The sequence below is a fragment of the Diaporthe citri genome (assembly GCF_014595645.1).
Source record: "Diaporthe citri strain NFHF-8-4 chromosome Unknown scaffold_20, whole genome shotgun sequence".
NCBI classification, from domain to species: Eukaryota; Fungi; Ascomycota; class Sordariomycetes; order Diaporthales; family Diaporthaceae; genus Diaporthe; species Diaporthe citri.
In genome coordinates this window covers 188,661-214,798 of record NW_025064865.1, presented here as the reverse complement: position 1 = coordinate 214,798, position 26,138 = coordinate 188,661, and the positions used below count along the sequence as shown (strand labels likewise).

Genomic DNA, 26,138 nt, shown 5'->3' with positions numbered 1-26,138 from the left:
TAATAAAATGCTAGCTAAAATATATATTATAATAACGCTCTTAGCTAATTTAAATAATAAAACTACTAAGCTATTTATTATTTACATTACTTATTAAGCTTAAGTTAATTTTATTAAAAAACAAGAAATTAAAATAAGCTAAAACCCTTTAATATAATCTTAATAATAGGTATTTAATAATTATAAGCTTACTTAAATTAGCTATATTATAAATATTTATAAAAAGAAGCTTAAGAAAGCTAATTATATATTTTTCCCTAAGGCTTTATTTAATAATAATATTAATAACTTAAAGAAAAATTATATTTATAAAGCTATTTAGCTTATTAAGGCAGCATAATATAATTTAATAAAATTAATTTAAGAGCTGCAACTTATTATAATTTTCTTAATTAATAACTTATTATAATTAATATTTTAATTATAACTTAAGGAGGTTAATATAATAATTAAGCAAAAAATGCGCTTATTAAAAATATATTTAATACGTTAAACCTTTTTTATATAGTAAATAAGTCTTAATAAAATTTTAATATTTATATATATATAAAATTTCTTTACCTTAAATTAAAGTATTAATATAATAAGGCTTTAAGGCTTAATCTTTATATAAGGTGCCTTTTGCTAAGATAATTAAGTATATATAAAATTTTATTCTTTTTAAATAAGGGAAATGTTAAGATATTTATTCTTTATATAACTTTTTTTATATTATGAATTAATAGCTTTAATAATAAAAAAAGTTAATTACTATATAATAAATTAGCTTTAATAAAAAATAATTAAATAAAAAGCATTTTTAATTAATATTAAACTTAATTAATTTGCTTACTTAATCCTTACTTATATTTTAATTTATATAATAATATTTAAGTAAAAATATATCTTAATTATTAAAAATATAATAAATAAATAACCTTAAGGTATTTATATAATAATATAAAACTTATACTTAAGCATAATAAGGTTAGCTTATCTTTATAATATTTATAAAAGATATATTATTAAGTTTATTATTATATATAAGGCTTAAAGAAAAGGAAAATATGCTTATTATTACTTATTTACCCCTTTTAATTAAAGATAAATTATAAAAGCTATATAATTTAAGTTTTAAAATTATAAATTATAAGTAAATAAAAAAGCTAAGCTTTATATTTATTTTTTATTTTATTATTACTATAATTACTATATTAATATATTATTAAAATAAACGCGCCTAATTTCTTTATTCTTTTTACTTAACTTACCTTGCAAACTTATCTTATAAAGATTAACTTAAAAATTAAATAAAAGAATTAAAGTAACTTAGCTAAATAATTATATATATAATAAAAATAGCAATATATATTAAATTAATAACTTAAAATCTTTAATAATACCTTAATAATAATATAATAAATAAAAATACCCTTATTATAAATTTATAAATATAAATTACTTACTTAAACATTAATATTATTAAAAGCATTAATATAAATTAATTCTTAATTATTAAATTTAAATTAAAAAAAATATATATTTAAGTAATTAAGGTAAATAAATATTAAATAATTAAAGGTATTAATAATATATTATATAAAATAAGTAATATTACTTAATTATTAATAAATATTAATTATAAAAGCAAGGCTATATTTATAATACTTATTAAATATTAATAGCTTATTAATTTTATATTAAAATATAAAGCATAAGTATATTTAAGCTCTTAACTTAATAATTAATAATTATAAATTAATATTTAAGAGCTTATAAAGATTATTAAGGCTTTTAATAATTATAAGTAAAAGATTATAAATGCTTATTAAATATATTATTATTATAACCTTATTTAAAAAAAATATAAAAAGATAAAAAAAATTTATTTATATTATATAAAAAGGTATAATATAAAGATAACATATAAATTAAAAAAGCTTATTTAAGAGTTATAATAAAAAGGAAATAGCTTAGCTTAAAATAAAATAAACTTAATATAATTTACTTTAAGCTTAAGCAATTATATTAAATTAAGTTAATTTAAGTATATAAAATATAACTTTATTAACTTAATTTTAAATTATTATTATTATATAAAAAAAACTTTTTAAAATAATATTTTTTATTAAATTAAGGCCTTAAGGTAATAATTATCCCTTTTTAAGCTGCAAGAATATAATTAAATAAAAAGCTTTTAAAGAAAAAAGGTTTATTAAAAATAATAAGTAAGATAAAAAAGAATTAATTGCATAAGGATAGTTTACTTAAAGACTTAATAAATTAAGTAAAAAGTTAATTATAAAATAAAAGAATAAAATAAAGTTATTATATTAATAATACCTTTTTTTTCTTTTTTCTTTTCTTTTCCTTATAGCTTATAATATACTTTTATTCCTACTTTATAACTATTAATAATGCAATAAATAAATAATAATAATGCATTTATATAAAAGCTAAAAACTATAATTATATAAGCAAGGAATAAAGCTAAGTAAATATTAAAAAGGAAAATTATTAACTTTATATAAAAATATATAAATCTTTATATTATTAAGCACTTTTTTTATAATATATAATAAAGAAAATTAATTATATTAATAAAAATATGCTTTAAATTTATATATAAAATATTTATTATTATTTATTAAGCTTTTAAATTAAGCTTAATATTTACTTAATATATATTTATTTTTCTTTATTTTTTAATTATTAAGGCTTAAAATTATAGCTAAAAGCAAGCCCTTTTTTAATCACTATAATGCATTTAAAACTTAAACTTTTATAAATATATACCTTAACTTTTACTTAATGCCCTTTATTATTAATAAGCCCTCTTATCTTTAACCCTTAAGATATTATTATAACATTAAATAAAATGGCTTATATTAAGATTATTAATATTTAATTACTTAATTAAATTAATAACTTAATTATTAATATTATAAAAAGCATTAAGGTTAAGCATTATTTTAAAATTATACTTAAAATAAAAATAAGGAATAATTAAATTATTAAAATAAGAAAGAATTAAATTATTTACTTTATTAATAAAATGCTAAATAAAATGCATAATACTTTTAACCTTATTAAGAATATAAAGAGTAAGGTTAATAAAATATTTATTATTTTTATAATTTATTAAGATTAAATAATTATTAAAATAAGAAATAAAAGTAAGATAAATAATAAGGCATTATAAGAAATATTATTTAATAATATATTAATAAATATAAGCTTATTAATATTATATATATTATAGCTTATTATAAAAAAGAGTTAAATAAAGTTAATAATATTAATTATAAAGGTAATATATAAGGTAAAGGCTGTAATATTAATAAAAAAAAAATATATATATAAAGTAATAATATATTGCTTTAAGGTTATTTAAGACTTATTATATTATATTTATAATTTATATTTAAAAAGGGTTATTATGCTTTATAAAAAGGCTAAGTTAATTTTTTAATTATAATTATAAAATATTACTATATTTAATAAATAAATATATTTAATGCATTAAGCTTTCTTTAATTATAATAAAAAGTAAATAATTAATAACAATATATAAAATATTATTATTTTAAATATAATAAAGTTTTTAATAATAATATAAGATTAAGCTTTTTATTATAGTTTTTTTTATTAAGATATAATTAAGATATAATAAATAATATAAATATAAGTTATATATTTAGCTTAATATTATTATAAATAAAAAACATATAAAAGTAAAAAGAAATATCCTTATATAATATATTATAATTCTTTATATATATTTATGCTTATAAATAATATAAATATATAAAGAAGTTATATATAAATATATATATTTAGCTATAACGTTAAGCATTAATAAGCAAGCTACCTTAATAAGCGAGCTACTTTTCTGCACTAATAATATAATAACTTAAATTACAGCATTATAATAAAAAAGAATTAATTAAATTTAATTAAAATTAAAATTTATAAATAATTTTATATCTTTCTTATAAGTTTATATATTATATTTAGTTTTATTATAATTGCTATATTATTTTTTTATTAATTTACTATAAATTAACTTCTTAGCGCTATTGCTTATTTTATTAGCTAATCGCTTCCCCTTTTCCTTTTTATTAATTATCTTTCTTGCCTTTTATATATTAAATGCTTTTTTATCTTATATATATATTTTTTTAGCTCTTTAATGCTTAAAAAGTATTATATTTGCCTTTTAAAGAGTTTTATTTTTTTGCATTAATAAGGATATTATATAGGTTAATAATTATATATTCTTTAATAATTAATTAATAATAAATAAAATTAATATTAAAAAGCTTCCTTAATAATAAAAGATTTAATTCTTAATTAAAGTTAATTAAGAAATTACTTATATTAAATTATATAATATTTAAGAAACTTAAGGTATAAGTAGGAATAAAAAGCTTAGTTTTATTATTAATATTTAAATTTTAATATTTAACTTAAAAAGTATAGCTTTTTAATTATAAAGTATTAAACTTACTTCTTAAAAACCTTTTTTAATAGTTTTTAACTTAAAAACCTTATTATATATAATATAAAAGATAAAAAAAAACTTTATTTTATTAATATAAGTAATTTAAGCCTTGCTAAATTAAGTAATTTTTATATTATATACCTTTTTTAATAAATTAAAATACTTAATATTTAATAATTAAAGTAAATAAAATAAATAAAAAGGTATGTAAAAAGTAATAATATTTTTTGCCTTATAATATTGCTTAAAATTTATAAAATGGTAGCTTTTATATTTATTAAGAATTAATAGTTAATAAATACTTTTTATATATAATATAATATATCTTTTAAAGTATTAAATTTATTTTATAATAATTTCATTATTTATTTATTTATTTAAGCTTATTTTAATTATTTAATTATTTAAAAGGCTGCTTTTAATATATTAGCTTATAAGGTATATTTTAGCCTTAATAATTAAAAATGGCAATTTACATTACTTATCCTTATTAATTAATTTAATAATTATTATTTATTATTAATTTTTAAATTATATTTATTTTACTTATCCTTATTAATTAAAATATATAATTATTATTTTAAGTAATTTAATACTTATTATAAAGCTTAATTTATTAAAGTTATAAATATTATAATTAAGGATTTTATATTTCTTATATATATTAAATATAAGGTTAAATTATATATTTATTATATTAAAATCTTTATATAAGGCCTTTTAATAATTATATATATAATTAATATATATTTTAAAATATAGTTTTAATAAAATAATTTTTTTTGCTTAGTTAATATTAATAATATTATTGCTATAATTATAAAGTAAGGAATTTGCTATATTTTTAATATTTTTAAGAATAAATAAGTATCTTTATAAATCTTAATTAAGTATATATTAAATAAGCACTTCTTTTTTTATTTTTATTAATTTCTTATTATTAAGGTGGGTATTATATTATATAGTTTAATTAGCTATTTTATAAATAAGGGTTAAGCAAGGGATATTATATTTCTTTATTATGCATTAAATGCTTAATTTTAAATTGGATTTAATAGCTTAAATAATAAACTAAATATTACTTTCTTTTGTTTTATTTATTATAAGATATAATGTAAGAAAATGCATTAAGAAGTTAAATTAAAGCGGTTTATAAAAAAGTAGCTTATTTATTAAAGTAGCTTGCTTATTAATGCTTAACATTAATATTATTATTATTAACTTAATATAATAAAAATATAATAAAGAAATTTTATTTTACTTATAGTAAAATTTATTATTTTTTTAATTTATCTTTATTTATAATGCTTTTATATTTTTTTTATTTATTTTTATTTTATTATTTAACCTTTTTTTTTATAATTATAAACTTAAATAAGCTTATATAATTTAATAAATAAGCTTGCCTTAAGCTTATTTTATATTAAAAATATAAAATTTTAAAGTTAAGTTAAAGTTAAAATTAAAGTATTAAAATTACTTTATATTATAAATATTAAGCCTTATAATTAAATTAAACTTAAAGTTAAAAGTATAACTTTATTTAAAAAAGAAAAAGAAAAACCTTAAGGTAAAGTTTATTATAAAATTAAGATATATAAAACCTTAAAGTTAAGTTAAACTTAGGGTTAAAAAAAAGTAAGCAATAATTTATTTTAGCTTATTATAATAATACTTATAAAGCACTTAAGGCTTAATATAAACTTATTAACTTTAATTATTAATATATTAATAATAATATAAGGAAATTAAATTTTAATAATAAATTTAAAATGCATAAATTAATTGCTTTTTAATAATATTAAGTGCAGCCATTTTAAGCTATGGCGTGGCTATAAAAACTTATTATAAAGGGGCTTAAAATCTTACCCCTGGTTTTTATTAATATGGTTTTCTTAATAATGCAGTTTGCTTAAAATCTTAATAAGTTTTTAAGCGTTATAATGGATAGTTTTATTTTAATATTAATTATATTTTAATTTATTTATTTAAATATTTAATATATTAAAAATTAATAATTATTAATATATTTTTTATTTAAAGAAAATAAAATTGTTTTTAATTATTTAAGTAATTTAAAAATTTTAAAAAAAAATAATATAAAATTTTTATTTATAATTTAAATTATTAAAATTCTTTATATTTTTAAAATTATATTTTATTATAAAATAAATTAATAATATTTTTATAAAAAATTATATATTAATATATATAAATTTATAAATATTTATTTAATATATTATTAAATAAAATATTTAAAAAACATTTTTATAATTTTTTAATATAAAAAATATAATTAACTTTTTATTAATATTATATAATATTAAATTTATTAATAAATATTAAACTTAATGCTTTATAAATTTATAACTTATTTTTATAATTATTAAAAATTAATTTAAGTTGCTTTATAATATAATAATTAAATATAAAATTATAAATAATAATTTTTATAATTTTAATAAAATTAATTTTATAATAAATATAAGTATTAACATTAAGCATTAATAAGCAAGCCATTCTAATAAGCAAGCCACTTTTTTATACTAATAGCATAATAACTTAAATTATAATATTATAATAAAAAAATTAATTAAATTTAATTAAAATTAAAATTTATAAATAATTTTATATCTTTCTTATAAGTTTATGCATTATATTAAATTTTATTATAATTATTATATTATCTTTTTATTAATTTATTATAAATTAACTTTTTAGCATTATTACTTATTTTATTAACTAACCGCTTTTTCTTTTCCTTTTTATTAATTATTTTCCTTACCTTTTATATATTAAGTGCTTCTTTATTTTATATATATATTTTTTTAACCCTTTAATGCTTAGAAATTATTATATTTACCTTTTAAAAAGTTTTATTTTCCTATATTAATAAGAATATTATATAAATTAATAATTATATATTCTTTAATAATTAATTAATAATAAATAAAATTAATATTAAAAAGCTTTCTTAATAATAAAAAATTTAATTCTTAATTAAAGTTAATTAAAAAATTATTTATATTAAATTATATAATATTTAAGAAATTTAAGATATAAGTAAAAATAAAAAGCTTAATATTATTATTAATATTTAAATTTTAATATTTAGCTTAAAAAGTATAGCTTTTTAATTATAAAGTATTAAATTTATTCTTTAAAAACTTTCTTTAATAATTTTTAGCTTAAAAACCTTATTATATATAATATAAAAAGTAAAAAAAAACTTTATTTTATTAATATAAGTAATTTAAGCCTTATTAAATTAAGCAATTTTTATATTATATATCTTTTTTAATAAATTAAAATACTTAATATTTAATGGCTAAAGTAAATAAAATAAATAAAAAGATATATAAAAAGTAATAATATTTTTTACTTTATAATATTACTTAAAATTTATAAAATAATAACTTTTATATTTATTAAAAATTAATAGTTAATAAATATTCTTTATATATAATATAATATATTTTTTAAAATATTAAATTTATTTTATAATAATTTCATTATTTATTTATTTATTTAAGCTTATTTTAATTAATTAATTATTTAAAAAGCTACTTTTAATATATTAGCTTATAAAATATATTTTAGCTATAATAATTAAAAATAATAATTTATATTATTTATTTTTATTAATTAATTTAATAATTATTACTTATTATTAATTCCTAAGCTATATTTATTTTACTTATCTTTATTAATTAAAATATATAATTATTATTTTAAGTAATTTAATACTTATTATAAAGCTTAACTTATTAAAGTTATAAATATTATAATTAAAAATTTTATATTTTTTATATATATTAAATATAAAGTTAAATTATATATTTATTATATTAAAATCTTTATATAAGGCTTTTTAATAATTATATATATAATTAATGCATATTTTAAAATATAATTTTAATAAAATAAGTCTTTTTACTTAATTAATGCTAATAACGCCGTTATTATAATTATAAAGTAAGGAATTTACTATATCTTTAATATTCTTAAAAATAAGCAAGTATTCTTATAAATCTTAGTTAAATATATATTAAATAAGCATTTCTTTTTTTATTTTTATTAATTTCTTATTATTAAGGTAAGTATTATATTATGCGGTTTAGCTAGCTATTTTATAAGTAAGGGTTAAGCAAGGAATATTATATTTCTTTGCTATGCATTAAATGCTTAATTTTGGGTTAAATTTAATAGCTTAAATAATAAATTAAATATTACTTTCTTTTATTTTATTTATTATAAGATATAATGTGAAAAAATGCATTAAGAAGTTAAATTAAAGCGATTTATAAAAAAGTAGCTTGCTTATTAGGGTGGCTTGCTTATTAATGCTTAATATTATATTAATAATAATTATATATATTAATAAATATAAAAAAGTTAAATTAATTTAACTTAATAATTAAAAATAAGTTATAATTATTAAATATATTAATATAAAAAATTAATATATTTTATTATTTATAATTATTTAATATAATTTATTAATAAATAAATAATATTAATAAATAAGCATTTTTTATAATATTTATTAACTTTTATTAATATTAATATTTATTATAGTTTAGGCTTTGCCTATTGTAATTAATTAATAAGCTTTAGCTTTATAAGAATAAGCTTTAACATAAGTATAAATAAAAAGTAAACCTTTTCCTTTATACTTTAAATATAAACCTTATTTAAATATCTTATAATAAATAACCTAAGGTTAGCTTATAATATATATTTAAAGTCTTTTTATATTATAAACTTATAATATAATTATATAAAACTTAATATAGCAAAACTTAAAAAGAATAATAGTAACTTATTAAATCTTTTCTTATTTAAAGGAATTTTTATCTTAAGAATATTTAATAACTTAATTAATAAAGATAAAAGCTAAGTTTGTAATAAATAAAAAGGTAATTAGCGCTAAAGAGGCTTAATTCTTTTATATATTTAATTAGCTAAGAACTTTTTATAATTAGTTTTTACTTTATATTAATTTTATAAAGATATTTAAAGAATAGCTAAAAAGCTTTTTAAAAAAGGTTTACTTTGTATTTAAGAACCCTTTTAAGCAAAGGCATGCTAAGCTTAGCTTAATTATATTATAATAATACTATAAAAAGAAAATAATAAAATTTCTTATTTAATTTAATTAATTAGCTTATATAATAAAGGCTTAAAGTTAGCTAAATAAATATAAAATATTATTAATAGCTAATAGCTTAATTTTTATAATAAAAGCTTAGCTTAATTATAAGAAATAATTAAATATATTTAAGGCTTTTTACTTTGCTTTATAATAATATAAAGATATTTTTAATATTATAACAAAGAAGGATAATATTTAATCTTAAAATAATAAAGTAATAAATATTAATATTATAATAATTTTAATAAGTAAAGTTAAATATTTTATATATAATTAACTTAATTATTATAAGCATAATTATTTTAATTATTATAAAAAAATAAAGATATAGCTTTTATTAATTAAAGTTAATAAAGAAAAGGAGTTTATTTAAAGAGGTATAAAATATTTTTTATAAAGTAAGGCTTAAAAATAAAGCTAGCTTAATGCTAACTTAAGCTTAAAGTAAATTAACTATATATTAATTAGTTTAATATTATAAAAATACTTAAAATTTAAGAAATTTTTATTAATAAAGTAAATTACTTATAATTAAGCATTAATTAATTATAAATTATATAATAAATTTGCAATCTTAAGGTTTTAAGTAAGGAAGCTTATATAAAAGGCTTATATTAAAAGATTATAAAAATGCCGTTAATTTAATTACTAGCTTATGCTTAAATAATTATTTTTTATTAATTTGCTTTAATTAATATATTAAATTATAAGGGCTAAGGTATATTAATTATAAATAATAAGCTAAGCCTTTAATATAATTAAAAGGCGCTAAGGTATAATTAAATAGCTAAGCAAAGAATAATATTTAATTTATAATTAAATTATAATATCCTTTCTTTTTTATTATATAGCTACCTTTTAAGGCTTGCTATAAAGACTTAGAAAAGAAGGATATATTATGATTTAGGCTTTGCTTATTATAATTAATTAGTAAGCTTTGGCTCTATAAAAATAAGCTTTGGCGCAAGTATAAACGGGGAGTAAACCTTTTCCTTTACACTTTAAATATAAACCCCATTTAAATACCTTACGGCAAATAACCTAAGGCTAGCCCATAATAATATTTATTTAATATATTTAATTTATTAAAAATTAATATTAATTAATATTAATTATATTTAATTTTTTATATTTATTTAATTTTATTAATTTAAAAAGATTAATATAAATATAATATTAATTTAAATAAATTAACTTTTAATAAAAAAATTATACTTTATATTAAATAATATTAATTATATTATTAAAAATATAATTTATTATAAATTATTAAAATAAATATATTTATATTAATTAATATTAATTAAATTAAATTTATTATAATATAATTAAATTTAATTAATTAAACCTTTTTTTATCTTTTTTATAAGTTTTTATATTATATTTTAATTTTATTATAATTATTATAATATCTTTTAATTAATTTATTATAAATTACTTTTTTAATATTATTATTTATTTTATTAATTAATTACTTTTCCTTTTATTTTTCTTAAATAAAAGCTTAAAATTTCTTAATTATAAATGCTTTTTTAAGTTATATTTAAGTTTTTTTTAACTCTTTAATATTTAATAAATATTATATTAATATTTTAAAGTATATAAATTTATTTATTTATTATAATAAATAAATATATTATTATTTATATATTTTTTATTAATTAATTAATAACTTTTATAATTAATATAAAAAAGTTTTCTTAATAATTAAAGATTTTACTTTTAATAAAACTTAATTATTAAATAATTTATTAAGCATTTAATAATATTTAAAACTTTTATTTTTAAAATAAAATAAAAAAGAATTATATTAAAGTTTTAAATAAATATTAAGCTTAAAAATTATAAAATTAAAATTTTAAAAAGAAATTTTAGCTTCTTTAAATATAAATTTAATATTTTTTATTATATAAATTTTATTATAAGCTATTTTAAATATAAAAAAAAACTTAAATTTAATAATATAATTAATAAAAGCTTAAATAAAAAAGTTAATTTTATTATATATATATTTTAAAGATAAATATAATATAATATTTAATAATTAAAAAATAAATAAAATAAATATAATAATATATATAATAATAATAATTTTATTATTTTTATAATATTATTTAAATTTAATTAATATATAACTTTTATAATTATTTATAATTAATATTTAATAATTAATATTTTTTTTAATTTAATATATTTATTAAAATATTAAATTTATTTTAAATTAATTTTATTATTTATTTATTTATTAAAAATAAGCTTAATAATTTAATTATTTAAAAAACTTAACTTTATTACTTAATTAATAAAATAATAAATGCTTTAAATAATTATAAATAATAAAATTTATAACTTATTTATATTAATGCATTTAATAATAATTATTTATTTTTAATTATTAAGTTAAATTAATTTAACTTTTTTATATTTATTAATATATATAATAATTATTAATAAAGTAATTATATTTAATATAAAGCTAATTTTATTAAAATTATAAAAGTTATTATTAATAATTTAATACTTAATTATTATATTATAAAAAAACTTAAATTAATTTTTAATAATTTTTAAATTTTTATAAAAAGCTTTTTAATAATTATAAAGATAATTAAACTTAATTTTAAGGCTTAATTATGCATTTATAAAATGTTAAGCTTAATGCTTATTAATAAATTTAATATTATATAATATTAATAAATAATTAATTATATTTTTTATATTAAAAAGTTATAAAGAAAATTTTTTAATATTTTATTTAATAATATATTAAATAAGCATTTACTTTTTAATTTAATTAAGTTTATATATATTAATGCATAATTTTTTGTAAAAACATTATTAATTTATTTTATATTAAAGAGTTATTTAAGGAATATTAAAAATATATATAATTATTATTATTTTTAAAGGTTTTTAACCAGCTTTTTTAAAGTTATAAATAGCTTAAATAATTAAAAGGATTTTATTTTCTTTAAATAAAAAATATATATTATAATTATTAATTTTTAATGCATTAAATATTTAAATAAGTAAATTAAAATAAAATTAATATAAAAAATTAAAACGCAATTAATATTAAAAAGAAGTTAATTTATATAAACCTTAATAATTCTTAATTATATTATACTTATATTAACTTCTTTAAATTAATAAAATTAATTAAAACTAAGAAATTAAATATAATTAATATTAATTAATATTAATTAATAATATAATTTTAATAAATTAAATGTATTAAATAAGTATTAATATTAATAAAGTTAATAAATATTATAAAAAAAGTATTTATTTATTAATATTATTTATTTATTAATATATTTATTTATTTATTATATTATTTATTTATTAATATATTATATTAAATTATTTATTATTTTATAAATTAAGTTATAAAATTAAGTTTTTTAAATAATTAAATTATTAAACTTACTTTAAATAAATAAATAAATAATAAAATTAATTTAAAATAAATTTAATATTTTAATAAATATATTAAATAATAAATAAAAAATATATATTAAATATTAATATTAATTAAATTTAATTAATATATTATAAAAATAATAATATTATTTTTATTAATATATTATTATATTTTTTTTTTTTTTTTTAATTATTAAATATTATATTATATTTATTTTTAAAATATATATATAATATTTAAATTAATTTTTTTATTTAAGTATTTATTAATTATATTATTAAATTTAATTTTTTTTATATTTATAATAACTTATAATAAAATTTTACTTTAAAATTTAAATTTTATTTTTTTTAAGCTTAATATATACTTATAAACTTTTATATAAACCTTTTTTATTTTTCCTTAATATTAAAAGTTTTAAATATTATTTAATGCTTAATAAATTATTAAATAATTAAGCTTTATTAAAAATAAAATTTTTATTTATTAAAAAAGCTTTTTATATTAATTATAAAAGCTTTTAATTAAATAATAAAAAGTATATAAATAATAATATATAAATTTATTATTTTAAAAAATTAAATTTATATTTTTAAAAATATTAATATAATATTTATTAAATATTAAAAAATTAAAAAAACTTAAATATAATTTAAAAAAATATTTATTATTAAGAACTTTTAAGTTTTTATTTAAAAAAAATAAAAGAAAAAGCAATTAATTAATTAATAAAATAAATAATAATATTAAAAAATTAATTTATAATAAAGTAATTAAATAATAATATAATAATTATAATAAAATTAAATATAATATAAAACTTTATAAAAAAAATAAAAAAAGTTAAATTAATTAAATTTTAATTATATTATAATAAATTTAACTTAATTAATATTAAATAATATAAATATATTTATTTTAATAATTTATAATAAATTATATTTTTAATAATATAATTAATATTATTTAATATAAAATATAAGTTTTTTATTAAAAATTATTTATTTTAAACTTATATTATATTTATATTAATTACTTTAAATTAATTAAATTAATTAAAAATAAAAAATTAAAAGTAATTATTATTAATTAATATTAACTTTTTATTTATTTATTAACTTTAAAGTAATATTAATATTAATTAAAATTAAATAAAGTTATAAATCTTTATTATTTATTAATATTTATTATTTATTAATATTTATTATTTATTAATAAATTATATTATTAATAAAAACTTATTTTATTAAAATTTTAATAATGTTTTATTATATTATATTATTTTTAATTATTTTAAAAAATAAAATTAATTAAAATTAAAAAATTAAAAATAAATAATATTAACTTTTTATATATTTATTAACTTTTAATAATATTAAAATTAATTAAAGTTAAAAAATATAAAAAATTATTTTATTTATTAATATATTTTATTTATTAATAAATTATATTATATTAATTTATTTAAATTTAATATAATAATTAAAAATATAATAAATATTAAAAATATTTTATTTTATTAAAATATTAATAATTTTAAATTATATTATATATTTATTAATTTTTTTAATTTAATTAAATTAATTAAAAATAAATAATTAATTATTATTAAAATTAATTTATATAAAATTATAATAAATTATTTATTTTTAAATAGAATTTAAAAAAGATATACTTTATGCATCTTTATATTATTACTGCCGCCGCTGGGCTTATCTCGGGCCCGGCCTTGGTCTCAGCCAAAACACACGCCCGCCGCGGTGTTGAGTGCTACTTCAACCTACTGGCCGAGAGTAGCGAGACCTGCAAGAGCCTCGCGTCTTGCTGGGGCATCTCGGTTGATGATTTCATCAATATTAACCCTGGTGTAACCTGCTCGAATCTTAAGGCCGGCAAGTTATACTGTGTTGTTGGGGAGTACACTCCTGATGAGCCAACCACTTCCCTGACCCAACCTGAGCCCCCGACTCCTACCACTAGTACCACCCAGCCGCCCACCACTATTCGGACCAGCACCACGACCACTTCCGCACCCGACCCGGGCGTTTCCCCCATTATGCCCGGCACCGCTGCCAACTGCGACCGCTACTACAAGGTCGAGTCTGGCGACAGCTGCGAGGTGGTCGCCTCAAATGTCCAACTGCAGCCGCTTTTACAAGGTTGTCTCGGGCGACTCGTGTGATGCCATTGCGCAGAAGCAGAGCATTACTGTTGCCAATTTCCGCAAGTGGAACACCGAGATTAATGCAGGGTGTACTAACTTGTGGCTTAATGCTTTGGTGTGCACCAATGCCTAAACTCCCAGTTATATAGATGCACCTTAATGGCTCTGTGTAAATCCACAATACTTAATATAACTTTAAGCACTAAGCGAATAAATTAAATTATAGATACAATTCATTGGCTTCTAATTCTCCGTCTGCAAACTCAATATCCAAAGCTATCTTTTCGTGTTACATGTCTACATTGCCTTCATAATGGTCCAATGCGGCCTGGCCCCACTCTAGGCTCTCCACGAGACTATTGCCAGAATCACCTGCGATATTCGCAAAGGCTTCCTCCCAGAATTCCTGGTTATTATCATAATCAGTCCCCGCCATATCTATGTCGTAAAACATCCCGTCGGCCAGGCTTGCGTTGTTAAACAATGTAAAGTCGAAAGTTTCAGGCAGTGGTTGAGCATGTTGCGAATGACTGGTCGTTATGCTTGGCAAATGGGCTGTTGGGTTAGGTTGGGATGAATGTGGTTCTTGTGCACTTCTATGCCTGCTATCTGGTAGCACTTGTGGCATGGGGTGGTCGACCGATGGAGTGAGGTGACGCGCAGAGGGTACATCGAAGCCACCAACGTGGGATGGCCCGGGTCTCGACTCTCCAGTCGGAGTGGGCGTGGCGAAAGGCACGAATGTTGCCCTAAGATGAGCCAGAAGACGATACCGAGCAGCAAGATGGCTGTTTCCTCGATGCGCAATGCCTCGGAGCAGGTCAAGGGCGGCTTTCATAGACCCGTTGTTCTGCTCGTCGGTCGGGAACGCCACACAGATCATAACGAGGACTATGGCGGCAGAGAAAGCATAATCCGAGTCCATGTAGCCGTAAGTAGCGACCAGGTTCTTCTGGGCAGCTATCGTCATCATATTGATTGTGTCCTTGGCTGCGGAGATGCACATGTCAATCACTTTGACCGTGGTCTGTGTGAGGCCGATCCTCCAGTTGGCTTCTTTGTCTTCGAGGCCGCCCCTGAGGCGGGCCTGGACAACATGAAACAGCAGTGGCCGTGCCGTCATATGGATACACTGTGAGTAGTAGAGCAACGTTGACACGGACTCTCTGCTTGTGCTGAGTTTGGCTGGCTCGAATCGAAGTTCTTCGGGGAGCTCCTGTTGCCACCGGGACAGAGCTAAGATGATGCGTTGCACGGCGGCCATCAGGCTAGTGCCCGACTTCGGCTTTCGGCGGTAGATACTGGTCATGATTTGCCCGTTTATCTGGGAGAGCTTCGTGTAGTGCCTCAGAACGACTGCGGGGCAGAATTCTGGCTCACTCGGGAGTCTGGAAGGGAGTTCGACGCCAATGTCCTCATCGTGGATGGTGATCGGATTCCCAGACTTGACGCTGTGAATACGGTCTAGACTGTACACGCTCCACCAGACCCGGCGCCTATGCTCCTTTGCCTCCTCTTCAATGCCCGCGACCGTTGGTTCTTGGTGTAGGCCAAGGGTGATAGCCATGCGTAGTGCTGACCCAATATACAAGGAAGCAGCATCTCTGCGATTCAGGTTTTGCATGAAGAAGCCCACCAAGGCGAGAGTCTCCACAAAGAGTACGCTACCTTGCTCATGTAGGTCTGGCAGAAGCTGTAGCACGTGGGTAAAATAGTCAAAGCCAGGGGGGCCGTCGTAGTCAATCCACTGATTGACCGAGTACATCTTACCAAAAGCCAGGATGACCAGCAGTTTGGCATATGTAAGGCAGGCATCTTGGTCGACGAGCACGAGTGAGCTCTGATATGCCTCCCGGAGAAGCGTTTCAAACGCGGATGGAGAAACAAAGGAGAATATCGTGCCGATATATGTATATTGAGCCGCGAATAGTTGTCGTGCAATATCTATTGGAGGCAATCGAATATGGCTTATGTTCGACAGACGCCTTGAAGGCAGTGCGGCTCGGTCATATAAGTCGGTATCACAATCAAGGCTACCATCATCAAAATGGAGAGACGCCTTCCTAAAACTCCTGAGGAAGTGGTCCGAGTGTGCCGGGCCCTTGAAGCCTACGACGGGCTGTCAGTGTTTGAATTAAGAATGGCCGGGGCAGGGATCCAACTGTTTGCGGGATTCTCAGACGCCTCCAGGCTGAGCTCTGAGAAAGCCTCGGGAAGGATTATGTCATCGTCATATTCATTGAATCGGTGAGTTGTTCCGGTAGGATTCGACGAATCAGATTGAACTTGGGTGATACTTTTCCTCGCCTCTAGTTGTGAGACCTTGGTTTCAAGCTCTCTTAGGTACCTGTTCGTGGTGTCAGGCGGTGGCCAAACGGTTTAGGGAAAGGCACGGTGGCTCACGATTCATTGATTGTGATCTTCCTAGCCTCTTCGTACACACATTCCAACCCGCCGGCAGCGCATCTGGTACATTTAGGACGATCCTTGGAGCAATATGACCGTCGTTGGCGACACCTATGGCATCTATGATGACGATTGTTAGTGGAGCAGGATATGCCGTAGGACTAGAATGGCCTGTGTGCGGTCTCTACCCTCTCCGTCTTCCATTGCCTTCCTATAAAAGTGAGAGTGGGTGGGAAACGATCATTGACTCACGCGACAGGTCTGATGACAGATTCCTCGGCTCCTTTGGGTGAGAATGTGGCCCCGAGTGATGCCTTGGCCATGTCTGATGGATGTGGACCAATGATCTGGAATGAAAAGGAGCATAAGGGCAGTGTAGTCTGATATTGTCCACCCCTCCCGGGTGTTTGCTCCCGTCCCGACCTGGTTATTCGGGCCTATGTAGTTTTTACCTAAGTGACGTTTGTTAACTTGTAAACACGTATACGTTGCCTCTGTCCACAAAAAGTATGTTTGAACGCGGGGAGGGAGGATTATTCCATTGGTGCCGGTAGACGGGAACAGTCGACGTTGGCACCGAGGCCGGGTGCTGACTAAGTTCGTTTTCATTGCCGATAGCGGATACCTGGGCAAAGCTCTAGAAGCTGCCTAGTTACCTTGTCACTGACTGCTGTTGTAGACGAGATCAACTTATGTGCAGCCCATCCGAACCGAGCTAGTCAGTGGAGGTATTCCGCTCACTTCTTTTCCTTGTTGTGGAGCCTCCGTACAGGGCAAATTGGTACAAGTTGTCACCAGAGTCTTAACGCGGGCGGCAGATCTCACGGCTACATGCAAGCCTTTGGCCAGACTGCGGCTATGGGCTCAGCTCGAACACGCAAAACAGGATGACTCCCTCTGCGGCAGGCTCAGATGAATGCGACAAGAAAATCAACGCATGCCACCTCAAGCAAGCATTCTACTTGTTCTGGACGCCCGAACACCTGGAGCGACCTAGAGCTACGCGTGCTTGAATTCAGGCGCGACCCTTGGATCGTAGCTCGTGTACACACACTTGAATCCCGGAACTGTGCCAATGGCGTGAGATGCCGAATCTGCGAGTGAACGATGGCTTGGTTAATGGGGAGCTCCTTGCGGAGTCACGGTGGCTCTCTGGTCGGGAAGCGAGAGTGGGGGCGAGTGTAATCGGCAGCGGCGAGGTTCACGAAGCCGATGCGGCCACACAGTTTCCCGAGGTGGAGGCCCGCATCGGCCCGAAAGTGCACGTGGCCAGGTGATAGCACCCACGGTTCGGAAATCGACTGGGCAACACGAGGATGCCGTAGGTGTGGCTTGGGAATGAGTGAATGGATGCAATCAAGGTGGGTCGAATTGGGAAGGTTTTCAAGACAGTGATTACGATGACAGCCGCCGAATCAATCAAGAGGAACAAAAGGGCTTTACAGAATAAATTCTAATTACTTTTTCCCTGATAAACGTTTACCCCAAAGATGTCACATGAAACGCCGTTGCAAATTTCCCTCATCGGGGCCGGCATTGCCGGGCTCTTCGCAGCTCGTGTGCTCCGAGAGAAGCACCACGTCACTGTGCTAGAACGGTCAGCCGGCGGCAACGAGGTTGGCGCAGCCATCACGCCGGGGCCAAATGCGACCAGAATTCTCGACCAGTATGGCTGGGAGCCCAGGAATTGCGGCGCGCTTGTGCTTGAAAAGGCCCGCACCCTCGACCACAAGGGCAATTTGATCCAGGAGACTGCCCTGACTGGAATTAAAGAGGCCTTCGGGAGCGACTGGTATGTTGTTCACCGGATAGACCTGTGGAACGAGCTGTTGCGTCTTGCGACGGCTCCATCCGTAGAGTTGGGTATAGACGGAGCGCCAGCAACGATTAAATGGCGGGCGGATGTGGTGGATGTGAACACGGACAGTGGTGATGTGGAATTAGGCAACGGCACGGTCGTGCCGTCGGATCTGGTTATTGGTAAGACCATGTTACTTGGCATCCGTTTCCCTGGTTTGTTCGAAACCTTGAGCATGGCTGTGCTAACAGATAACAATTCCAGGCGCAGACGGCATCAAGTCTGCCACCCGCCACTTGGTCGTGGGCAAAGAGGGCGACCAACCGAGAGCTTCAGGTGCCTCCATGCCCCGCTTTGTTCTCCCAAATGGTGCCGTCCTCAAAGGGAATGTTCCGGCCATGAGCACTACTACACCAGTAGAAATAACCATGCTAATCGCCTCGGACGGATCAGGTAGGACAATCGTCACCTATCCTTGTCGAAATCATGAGCTGCTCAACGTTGGCTGCATTGCCCCTGACTCGTTGATCAAACTGCCGCCTGCGGACTCTTGGGTGGCTCCGGGTGAGAAAGAAGATTTGCTGAGAGTCTTCGGTAATTTCTATGTTCGCCCTCTGCTCGAGTACGTACACCTGTAGCTTTTGGTTTTAACCGCGAATAATCTTTTCATGAGAACTGACCCCTATGTTTGTGCGGCTAGGCAAGCAGAGAACATCAAGCTTTGGGAACTGAGAGACCACGACCCCTTGCCCACCTACACCAAAGGAAGGCTGGTACTCATCGGCGATGCGGCTCACGCAATGACACCACCTTGGGGTGCTTTTTAAATCCCCACTGTCCAGATCTTGAAACGAGGTGTATTAGATAGAGAGCATTCATTCCTCGTTGAAACAAATCACCCTCCCTGCGGCCTCCCCTTCGACCTTACGCAGTAGCGAAACGAAGCGGCCCAGCCCAGATCCTCAGCCTCTTGCCAAAGACCATCAGGAAGAGGATAATCCCGAACGCCGCCGCAACGACTGCGGCCTGGATCCCGAAGCTAACCTTGGTCCCCTGCTTCTCAGCCCACTGCACCTGAAAGTAGGAGATGACGAAGCCGCCCAGCGTACGGGCGTTGTTCAGGTGCGCGCTGACCTCGCCGCTGGCTTCCGGGTAGCTGTCGAGGCAGTAGCTGCTCACGGCGACGGTGGTGATCATGATGCCGTAGACGTAAAGACCCCAAGAGACGGACAGGGCCATGAAGTGCCACGCGTTCTCCAGCGCCTGGCCAACGAGTACGAGGCCCACGATCATGAGCGGGAGCGAGAAGAAGATGGCTCGCAGCCGCACCTCGGGCTCGAAGTGGCCCTTGTGGGTTTTTATGTAACTCTTTGCCAGGATATCATGCAAGAAGTGACCCGTTAGCTCGCCTAGAAGGACCGCGACGACTGGCGTGAAGTAAAAGTAACCGATCTGCAGCGGGCCGAAGTTGTACAGCGGCGTGAGGAAGATTGAAAGCGTCGTGTTGATGCCGACGACCCACGCAAAGGTAAGCAGATAGTAAATCGCCGTCAGAAGCACCGTGGGCTTGAGGATGACCTTGACGACACGCATGCAAGCCCGCGGGAACGAGTTGCGCAGACGCCGAGAGCGGAACTGCGAGATGCCGAGCAGGCGCGAGAATCGGCTGCCCAGCTCCGGCTGCTCAGCGGCCGGAATGCGTCGGTCGTAGTACGTCTCGTCGACCAAGAACATGGTGAGAAGCAGGACGGCGCCTGTCTCGGCCGTGTACACCCAGAAGGGAGTCGGCCATGGTTTGAACGCCGTCATGAAGGCCGCGAGGAGCGGGCCCATGTAAGGGCTCATGACGAAGAAAGACGCCCAGATGTTGATCTTGCGCGCGCGTTCGTGGAAGAAGAACATGTCCTGGATAAACATCATTCCTCCGCCTTGTGTGACGGTTGAGAAGAAGCCGTTGAGGATGCGGGCGCCCATAAAAGACTCGAATGTAACGGCACCTGCGCACCACGCAGCGGTAGCAAAGGCCACCACGAGGAAATAAAACGCCACTGGGAGACGTCCGAAATAGGCAGAAAGTACAACGGCTGCGGAATTCGATCGTGTCAGTCAGATCCAACGGCCAGAGGCCAGGTCTCTCTATGCATTTTGGGATACACATACCGAATATACCACCGGCACCCAACATGAAGACATTTCCTGCTTGAGAGTGATTAACCTCATCTGGTGTCATGTTCCATTCACTACGGGCATGTCAGCGTCCCGTCCTGTATCTGGCTTGCGCCCCCAAAAAGACCAAGGAGAGCGACATACGCAGCCTGAGGAATAAGTGTTACCGCGCCTGTCGCGCTGCCATAATCGGGCAGAAAGGCAGCGGCAGCAATGATGAAAAGAATTGTGTGCTTCTTCCTCCAACTCCAGTTCAGAGGATCCTTAGGATCATCACTTGGTTGGGGGATGAGGCGAGTGTGGCCATCTGCCGCGAGCTTCACGCCCGTGTCCGATGGGCTCCCGTCAGAGTTCTCGGCATCAAGGACGTAGCCATCATTCTCGCGATACTCGTGGAGCTCGTCCTTGGTGGTGACCCTCTTTGCTAAGTCTGTGTTGGTCGGGCCTGATTCGACCTCAGGCGCCGATGTTGTCGGTGACACTTTCTCGTTGTCTGCCATTTTGGTACCGAAAGGAATGTCAATATCACGAGGGCCGGGGCTTGGCCGCCGCTGAGAGCTGACGGACAGGCAGGATAAAATACGCAAGAGCCGATCGGCACGGACAAGACGCGTGCGTCGGTTGGCAGAGGCAGGAAATTCATTCCACCGGGAGGAAGGCCATTCACGGCGAAGGCTTAGGCTGATCCAAGAAGGGTTGCAACACTAGTCGGGAGATCGATACTACCTTTACAGGGGATACAGGCAATGATCTCCAAGGGTTGGCAGCAACGGCTGGGTATCCAGGGCCAGGGTAGCCTGCATGGAAGCTAATATGCGGAGATGATCCGGCTCCCAGCAGCCAGTGACGGCTGCCCCAGGACAAGCGTCCCATCTGGGTGGTCCATTAGCTCAACCTGATCCATTTTCGTGCTGGTGCCGTTGGCGCGGGCCCTTGGAACTTTGTGGTGTTGGGAACCACAATAAGGGTATGGTACCCCAGCGGCGTGTCGTACCTTGAAGTGCCAGTGCCGGATATTAGGCGCTGGCCTGGTTGCATTCTCGTAAACGTTCTGGCTATGGCCTCCATCACCGAGGTTAATTGTAACCTTTTCCAGGTATGAAGACAAGCTTCTATGGTATAGCTAAGCACTGAGTAAGTGAATAAGCTTTACAAACATTATTTGCCCGAGCCTTTAGCCGACGAGCCGCGTAAAACAGCTGACTCAAAGGAGTTGGTCTTTGCCGGGGCGGGACACAGTCGGCCGCCGGCCGTCGTCCCTAGTAGCCAAATGGGCAATTCTCACATCAGAACTTATTTCTGTGGGACCGCATCTGGGGGCTGATCTGGGGATTTGCCTGGGGGGAAGAAATGTCTGCCAGGCCCGCCAGGGTCGGGTGGTTGGGTCTGGAAGAATGGTTCTTGCGGGGTACGTCGCTCCTCGCCCTTCCGTCTCACGTCGATCCATCCTAGTGATCCTCTCCGAGGACATCGGCGCCATGATGTTGAGGTTCCAATGTTGATCGCGAAGCGAAAATATCGGTTGGACTTCTCAATGCTATGCACGTTAGATGAACACCTGCAAGGGACATATTATGTCTCGAAGATTGAGGAAAATGTTGCGACCAGGCAGCGTGACAAATATCACCCCAGAACGTGGCGTCAACGAGATCTAAAAGTACAGGGGCTACCTAGGCCCGGTGGACCGCTAGGGATTCACACCCATCATTTGAGGAAGGTGGGCAGCGCCGTATGCAGACAGAAAGACCGGACAATCTGACATGCGGACAGACCTGGGGCTGAGAAGCCGGCAGTTGTCAGAGGCACCTGTCGCAGCCATCACTCGGAATGGGAAGTGTGTTTCCCCGAGAGCACCTGCGACTGTACTGAAGAACCTCGACGCGTTAGAGCTTGCTTTGCGTATGCACGCACACGCGTGCATGATACGCTCGTCCTTGCAGGATAACCTTTTCATCTGAGTTTCCCAGCACAGCTCATAGGAGTGCATCCCCTAGCAGGCTACTCACCCAATCAGGAACTATCGCTGCCTGTGTTGTGCCACGTCAGATTGTCCCACATCTGACCTATTGGAAAACGTCCTGCTGTAGGAGATGCCCGCATGGGAGGCTATCCCACCGTCGCTTATCTTGTAAAAGATGTTCCTACAGGTTGTTTGCCTATGACAGTCTACCCGATGGAAATTTATCCCGTAGGAGATTATCCTGCAGGAAACTATCCAATAGCAGGTTACCCCAACACAGGTTATCCCAAAGGAGGTCATCCCAAAGAAGGTTATCCCAAAGGAGGCTATCCAGTAGGAGCCTATCCCGCAGGAGGAATCCCATAGGAGGGTGTTGCTGTTGTCACTCTACTGAAAGTTGTCCTGGGCGGGTCTGCATGTGCTGGTGATCTTGTCCAGTCAAACTTGGCCACCACATTGTGGTTTTGTGTGCAGTCGGACGAGGCGACGTTTGTCAGCTGAAATGGTCACCCTGGCAAGGCACATATCAGTAGCCGGGTTCATGCGTTGCCCTAACACGTTACATTGACCCCATGATCACACGTCTTATCATAATGCTCCGAGCAAGTGCGTGTAGAGTGGGCAGAGGAGGGGCACAAGTCTATTCCCATGTATATCTGACTCCCGCACTGTGGCGACGGAGTCTCCTCCACCTCTAATCATTTGATCTTCGCTCTATGGTCTGTATAGTCCGCTATGAGATCATGTACCAGCTTCATCGTTATGTATCTACACGTCTAGTCCGATTCAAAATGCGGTAGGCCCGCATTCATTGTCTTATTCGCATGAGTGAGTGAGTGAGTGACCTTTGCAATCACCACCCACATACGCGACACCAGGGATGCCCCTTTTAAGCCGCGCACCAAGATCTCACTCCGTCTTGGCGTTGCCAAACTTGGCCTTGATCTCGTCCTCGGTGAAGGCAGTCGTGTGCCTCCTGAGCATCACGGCGCGCTCCTCCATGGTCATGCGGATCTGCTTCTCGCCAATGGGCACCATGCACTCGGCCAGCCGGGCATAGTCCTTGCGGAGCAGCGTGACCGTCATGAAGAGGTAGTCGATGTCGTGGAAGACCAGGGCGCCGTTCGAGGCGTAGGTGTGCTTGGCCTTGAGGAAGGCCACCGGGTGCTCGCGCCAGTGCCTCATGGGGTTGAGATGATGAGAGGTGTGGTACCCGTCATTGAAGCAGTGGCGGTTGCTCTGGTGGACAGTCAGTCACCTGTGCTCGAAGCGGCAAGGGGAAGGGAAGGGGTTAATAAAGAAAATGGGAAAGCCACGTACTGGCACATCGAGCAGGGTGATGCTTGACCGGTAGTCGCTGTCTGGCTCGTCCCGGTCCACGAGCGCATGCTGGCCCCAGTTTCCAATCATCAAGCCAAGGCGCATGATGGCCAGGGGCAGCAGGAACACAAAGATGGACGCCCTCCAGTTGAGCTTCCACATGGTGTACTGCAGGGCGTAGCTGCTGAACTCCCAGAAGGCTGCCTTGAGCGCGAACACCGGCCTGTTGTTTCTAAAGAAGTAGAGGGGAAGCTCGAGCCAGACGAAGAAGTAGAAGCGCCCGACGTATTGCAAGAAGTGCCAGAGGCTGTCACGCTGGTACCGGATGGTGGAGCTCAGGTCGTCCGGGCCGTTGCCCTCGACGTGGTGGTGCTTCACGTGGTGGTAGAAGTACGAGTTCCAGGTGTGGCCCATGAGGGGGTCCAGCAGGTAGGGGAAGGTGAGGTCGAACCAGGCGTAGGACTTGTTGAGAACGCCGCGGCCGTGGATGTGCTGGTGCATCATCAGGGTGTAGGCGCCGGTGTAGGAGACCTGCATGACGGTGTGCATGACGCCGTGGACCCAGGTGAAGTGGTAGAAGAGCCACAGGGCCGACGGCACCGAGGTGGTGAAGTACAGGATCATGTGGGTGAGCATGACGACGTCCGTCTCGACGCGCACGATGGACTTGCCCAGCTCGACGTAGGACTTGAGCAGCCGGTCCAGCACGGGCGGCAGCTTGCCCAACGTGCTCAGATCCCAGGTGTTGAAGACGGAGGGCTCAAAGTAGGTACCGCTTGGGTCGTTCATGCCCGTCATCATGGCCAGGGCCGCCTCGTCACGGTTGGCCTCCTCCTCGCTGGGCACCGACACGGGATCCTCTGGGTGGTAGGCCGAGCCTGTGAGTAACGTTTAGCAAGGCCTGGGCCACAAGCAGGTCGTCGGAAATAAGGGAACGGGTGTGCTACCTACCATTGGCGGTCTTTGTGTGACCGTTCTCTTTGCCGGCGGCATGGCCGTTGGACGGAGGAGGCCTTGATGATACATCCTTGATGTCGGCCTCAAGGTTCTTGAGAATCAAGGTATCTGCCTTGGAGAGCTTCTCACTGAACACTATCTTCTGATCCATCATGAGGGACAGCACCGATGATGGCTTTGCCCTACTTGTACCCTCAAGTGCTGGGGTCGGTCGTGTTGGGTACACTGTTGGAGGAGCAAGCCTCTTGGCGGCGACGACAGTGTGCCTTGGTGAAACTTTAGAACCCCCTGGCCTGAATGGTAGG

At 29.7% G+C, this 26,138-nt stretch overlaps 5 protein-coding genes across 5 annotated transcripts; 2 read left to right on the top strand and 3 right to left on the bottom strand.

The window, feature by feature from the left end:
• Positions 1 to 14,740: 14,740 nt before the first annotated feature.
• INS49_007483 (uncharacterized protein) lies at positions 14,741 to 15,244 on the top strand (the record flags this gene model as incomplete). The annotated part of the gene is made up of 1 exon (XM_043168246.1): positions 14,741 to 15,244. The coding sequence occupies one exon, from the start codon at positions 14,741 to 14,743 to the stop codon at positions 15,242 to 15,244; it is 504 nt and encodes a 167-aa protein (XP_043016922.1).
• Positions 15,245 to 15,515: 271 nt separating this feature from the next.
• INS49_007482 (uncharacterized protein) lies at positions 15,516 to 16,991 on the bottom strand (the record flags this gene model as incomplete). The annotated part of the gene is made up of 1 exon (XM_043168245.1): positions 15,516 to 16,991. The coding sequence occupies one exon, from the start codon at positions 16,989 to 16,991 to the stop codon at positions 15,516 to 15,518; it is 1,476 nt and encodes a 491-aa protein (XP_043016921.1).
• A 2,131-nt stretch (positions 16,992 to 19,122) lies between these two features.
• INS49_007481 (uncharacterized protein) lies at positions 19,123 to 20,068 on the top strand (the record flags this gene model as incomplete). Its single annotated transcript, XM_043168244.1, has 2 exons — positions 19,123 to 19,612; positions 19,695 to 20,068. The coding sequence occupies 2 exons, from the start codon at positions 19,123 to 19,125 to the stop codon at positions 20,066 to 20,068; spliced, it is 864 nt and encodes a 287-aa protein (XP_043016920.1).
• A 286-nt stretch (positions 20,069 to 20,354) lies between these two features.
• Positions 20,355 to 22,096, bottom strand: INS49_007480 (uncharacterized protein; the record flags this gene model as incomplete). The annotated part of the gene is made up of 3 exons (XM_043168243.1): positions 20,355 to 21,514; positions 21,591 to 21,670; positions 21,741 to 22,096. The coding sequence occupies 3 exons, from the start codon at positions 22,094 to 22,096 to the stop codon at positions 20,355 to 20,357; spliced, it is 1,596 nt and encodes a 531-aa protein (XP_043016919.1).
• A 2,369-nt stretch (positions 22,097 to 24,465) lies between these two features.
• On the bottom strand, positions 24,466 to 25,984 carry INS49_007479 (uncharacterized protein; the record flags this gene model as incomplete). Its single annotated transcript, XM_043168242.1, has 3 exons — positions 24,466 to 24,795; positions 24,877 to 25,754; positions 25,828 to 25,984. 3 exons carry the CDS (start codon positions 25,982 to 25,984, stop codon positions 24,466 to 24,468), a joined length of 1,365 nt encoding a protein of 454 aa, XP_043016918.1.
• Between the last annotated feature and the right edge of the window lie 154 nt (positions 25,985 to 26,138).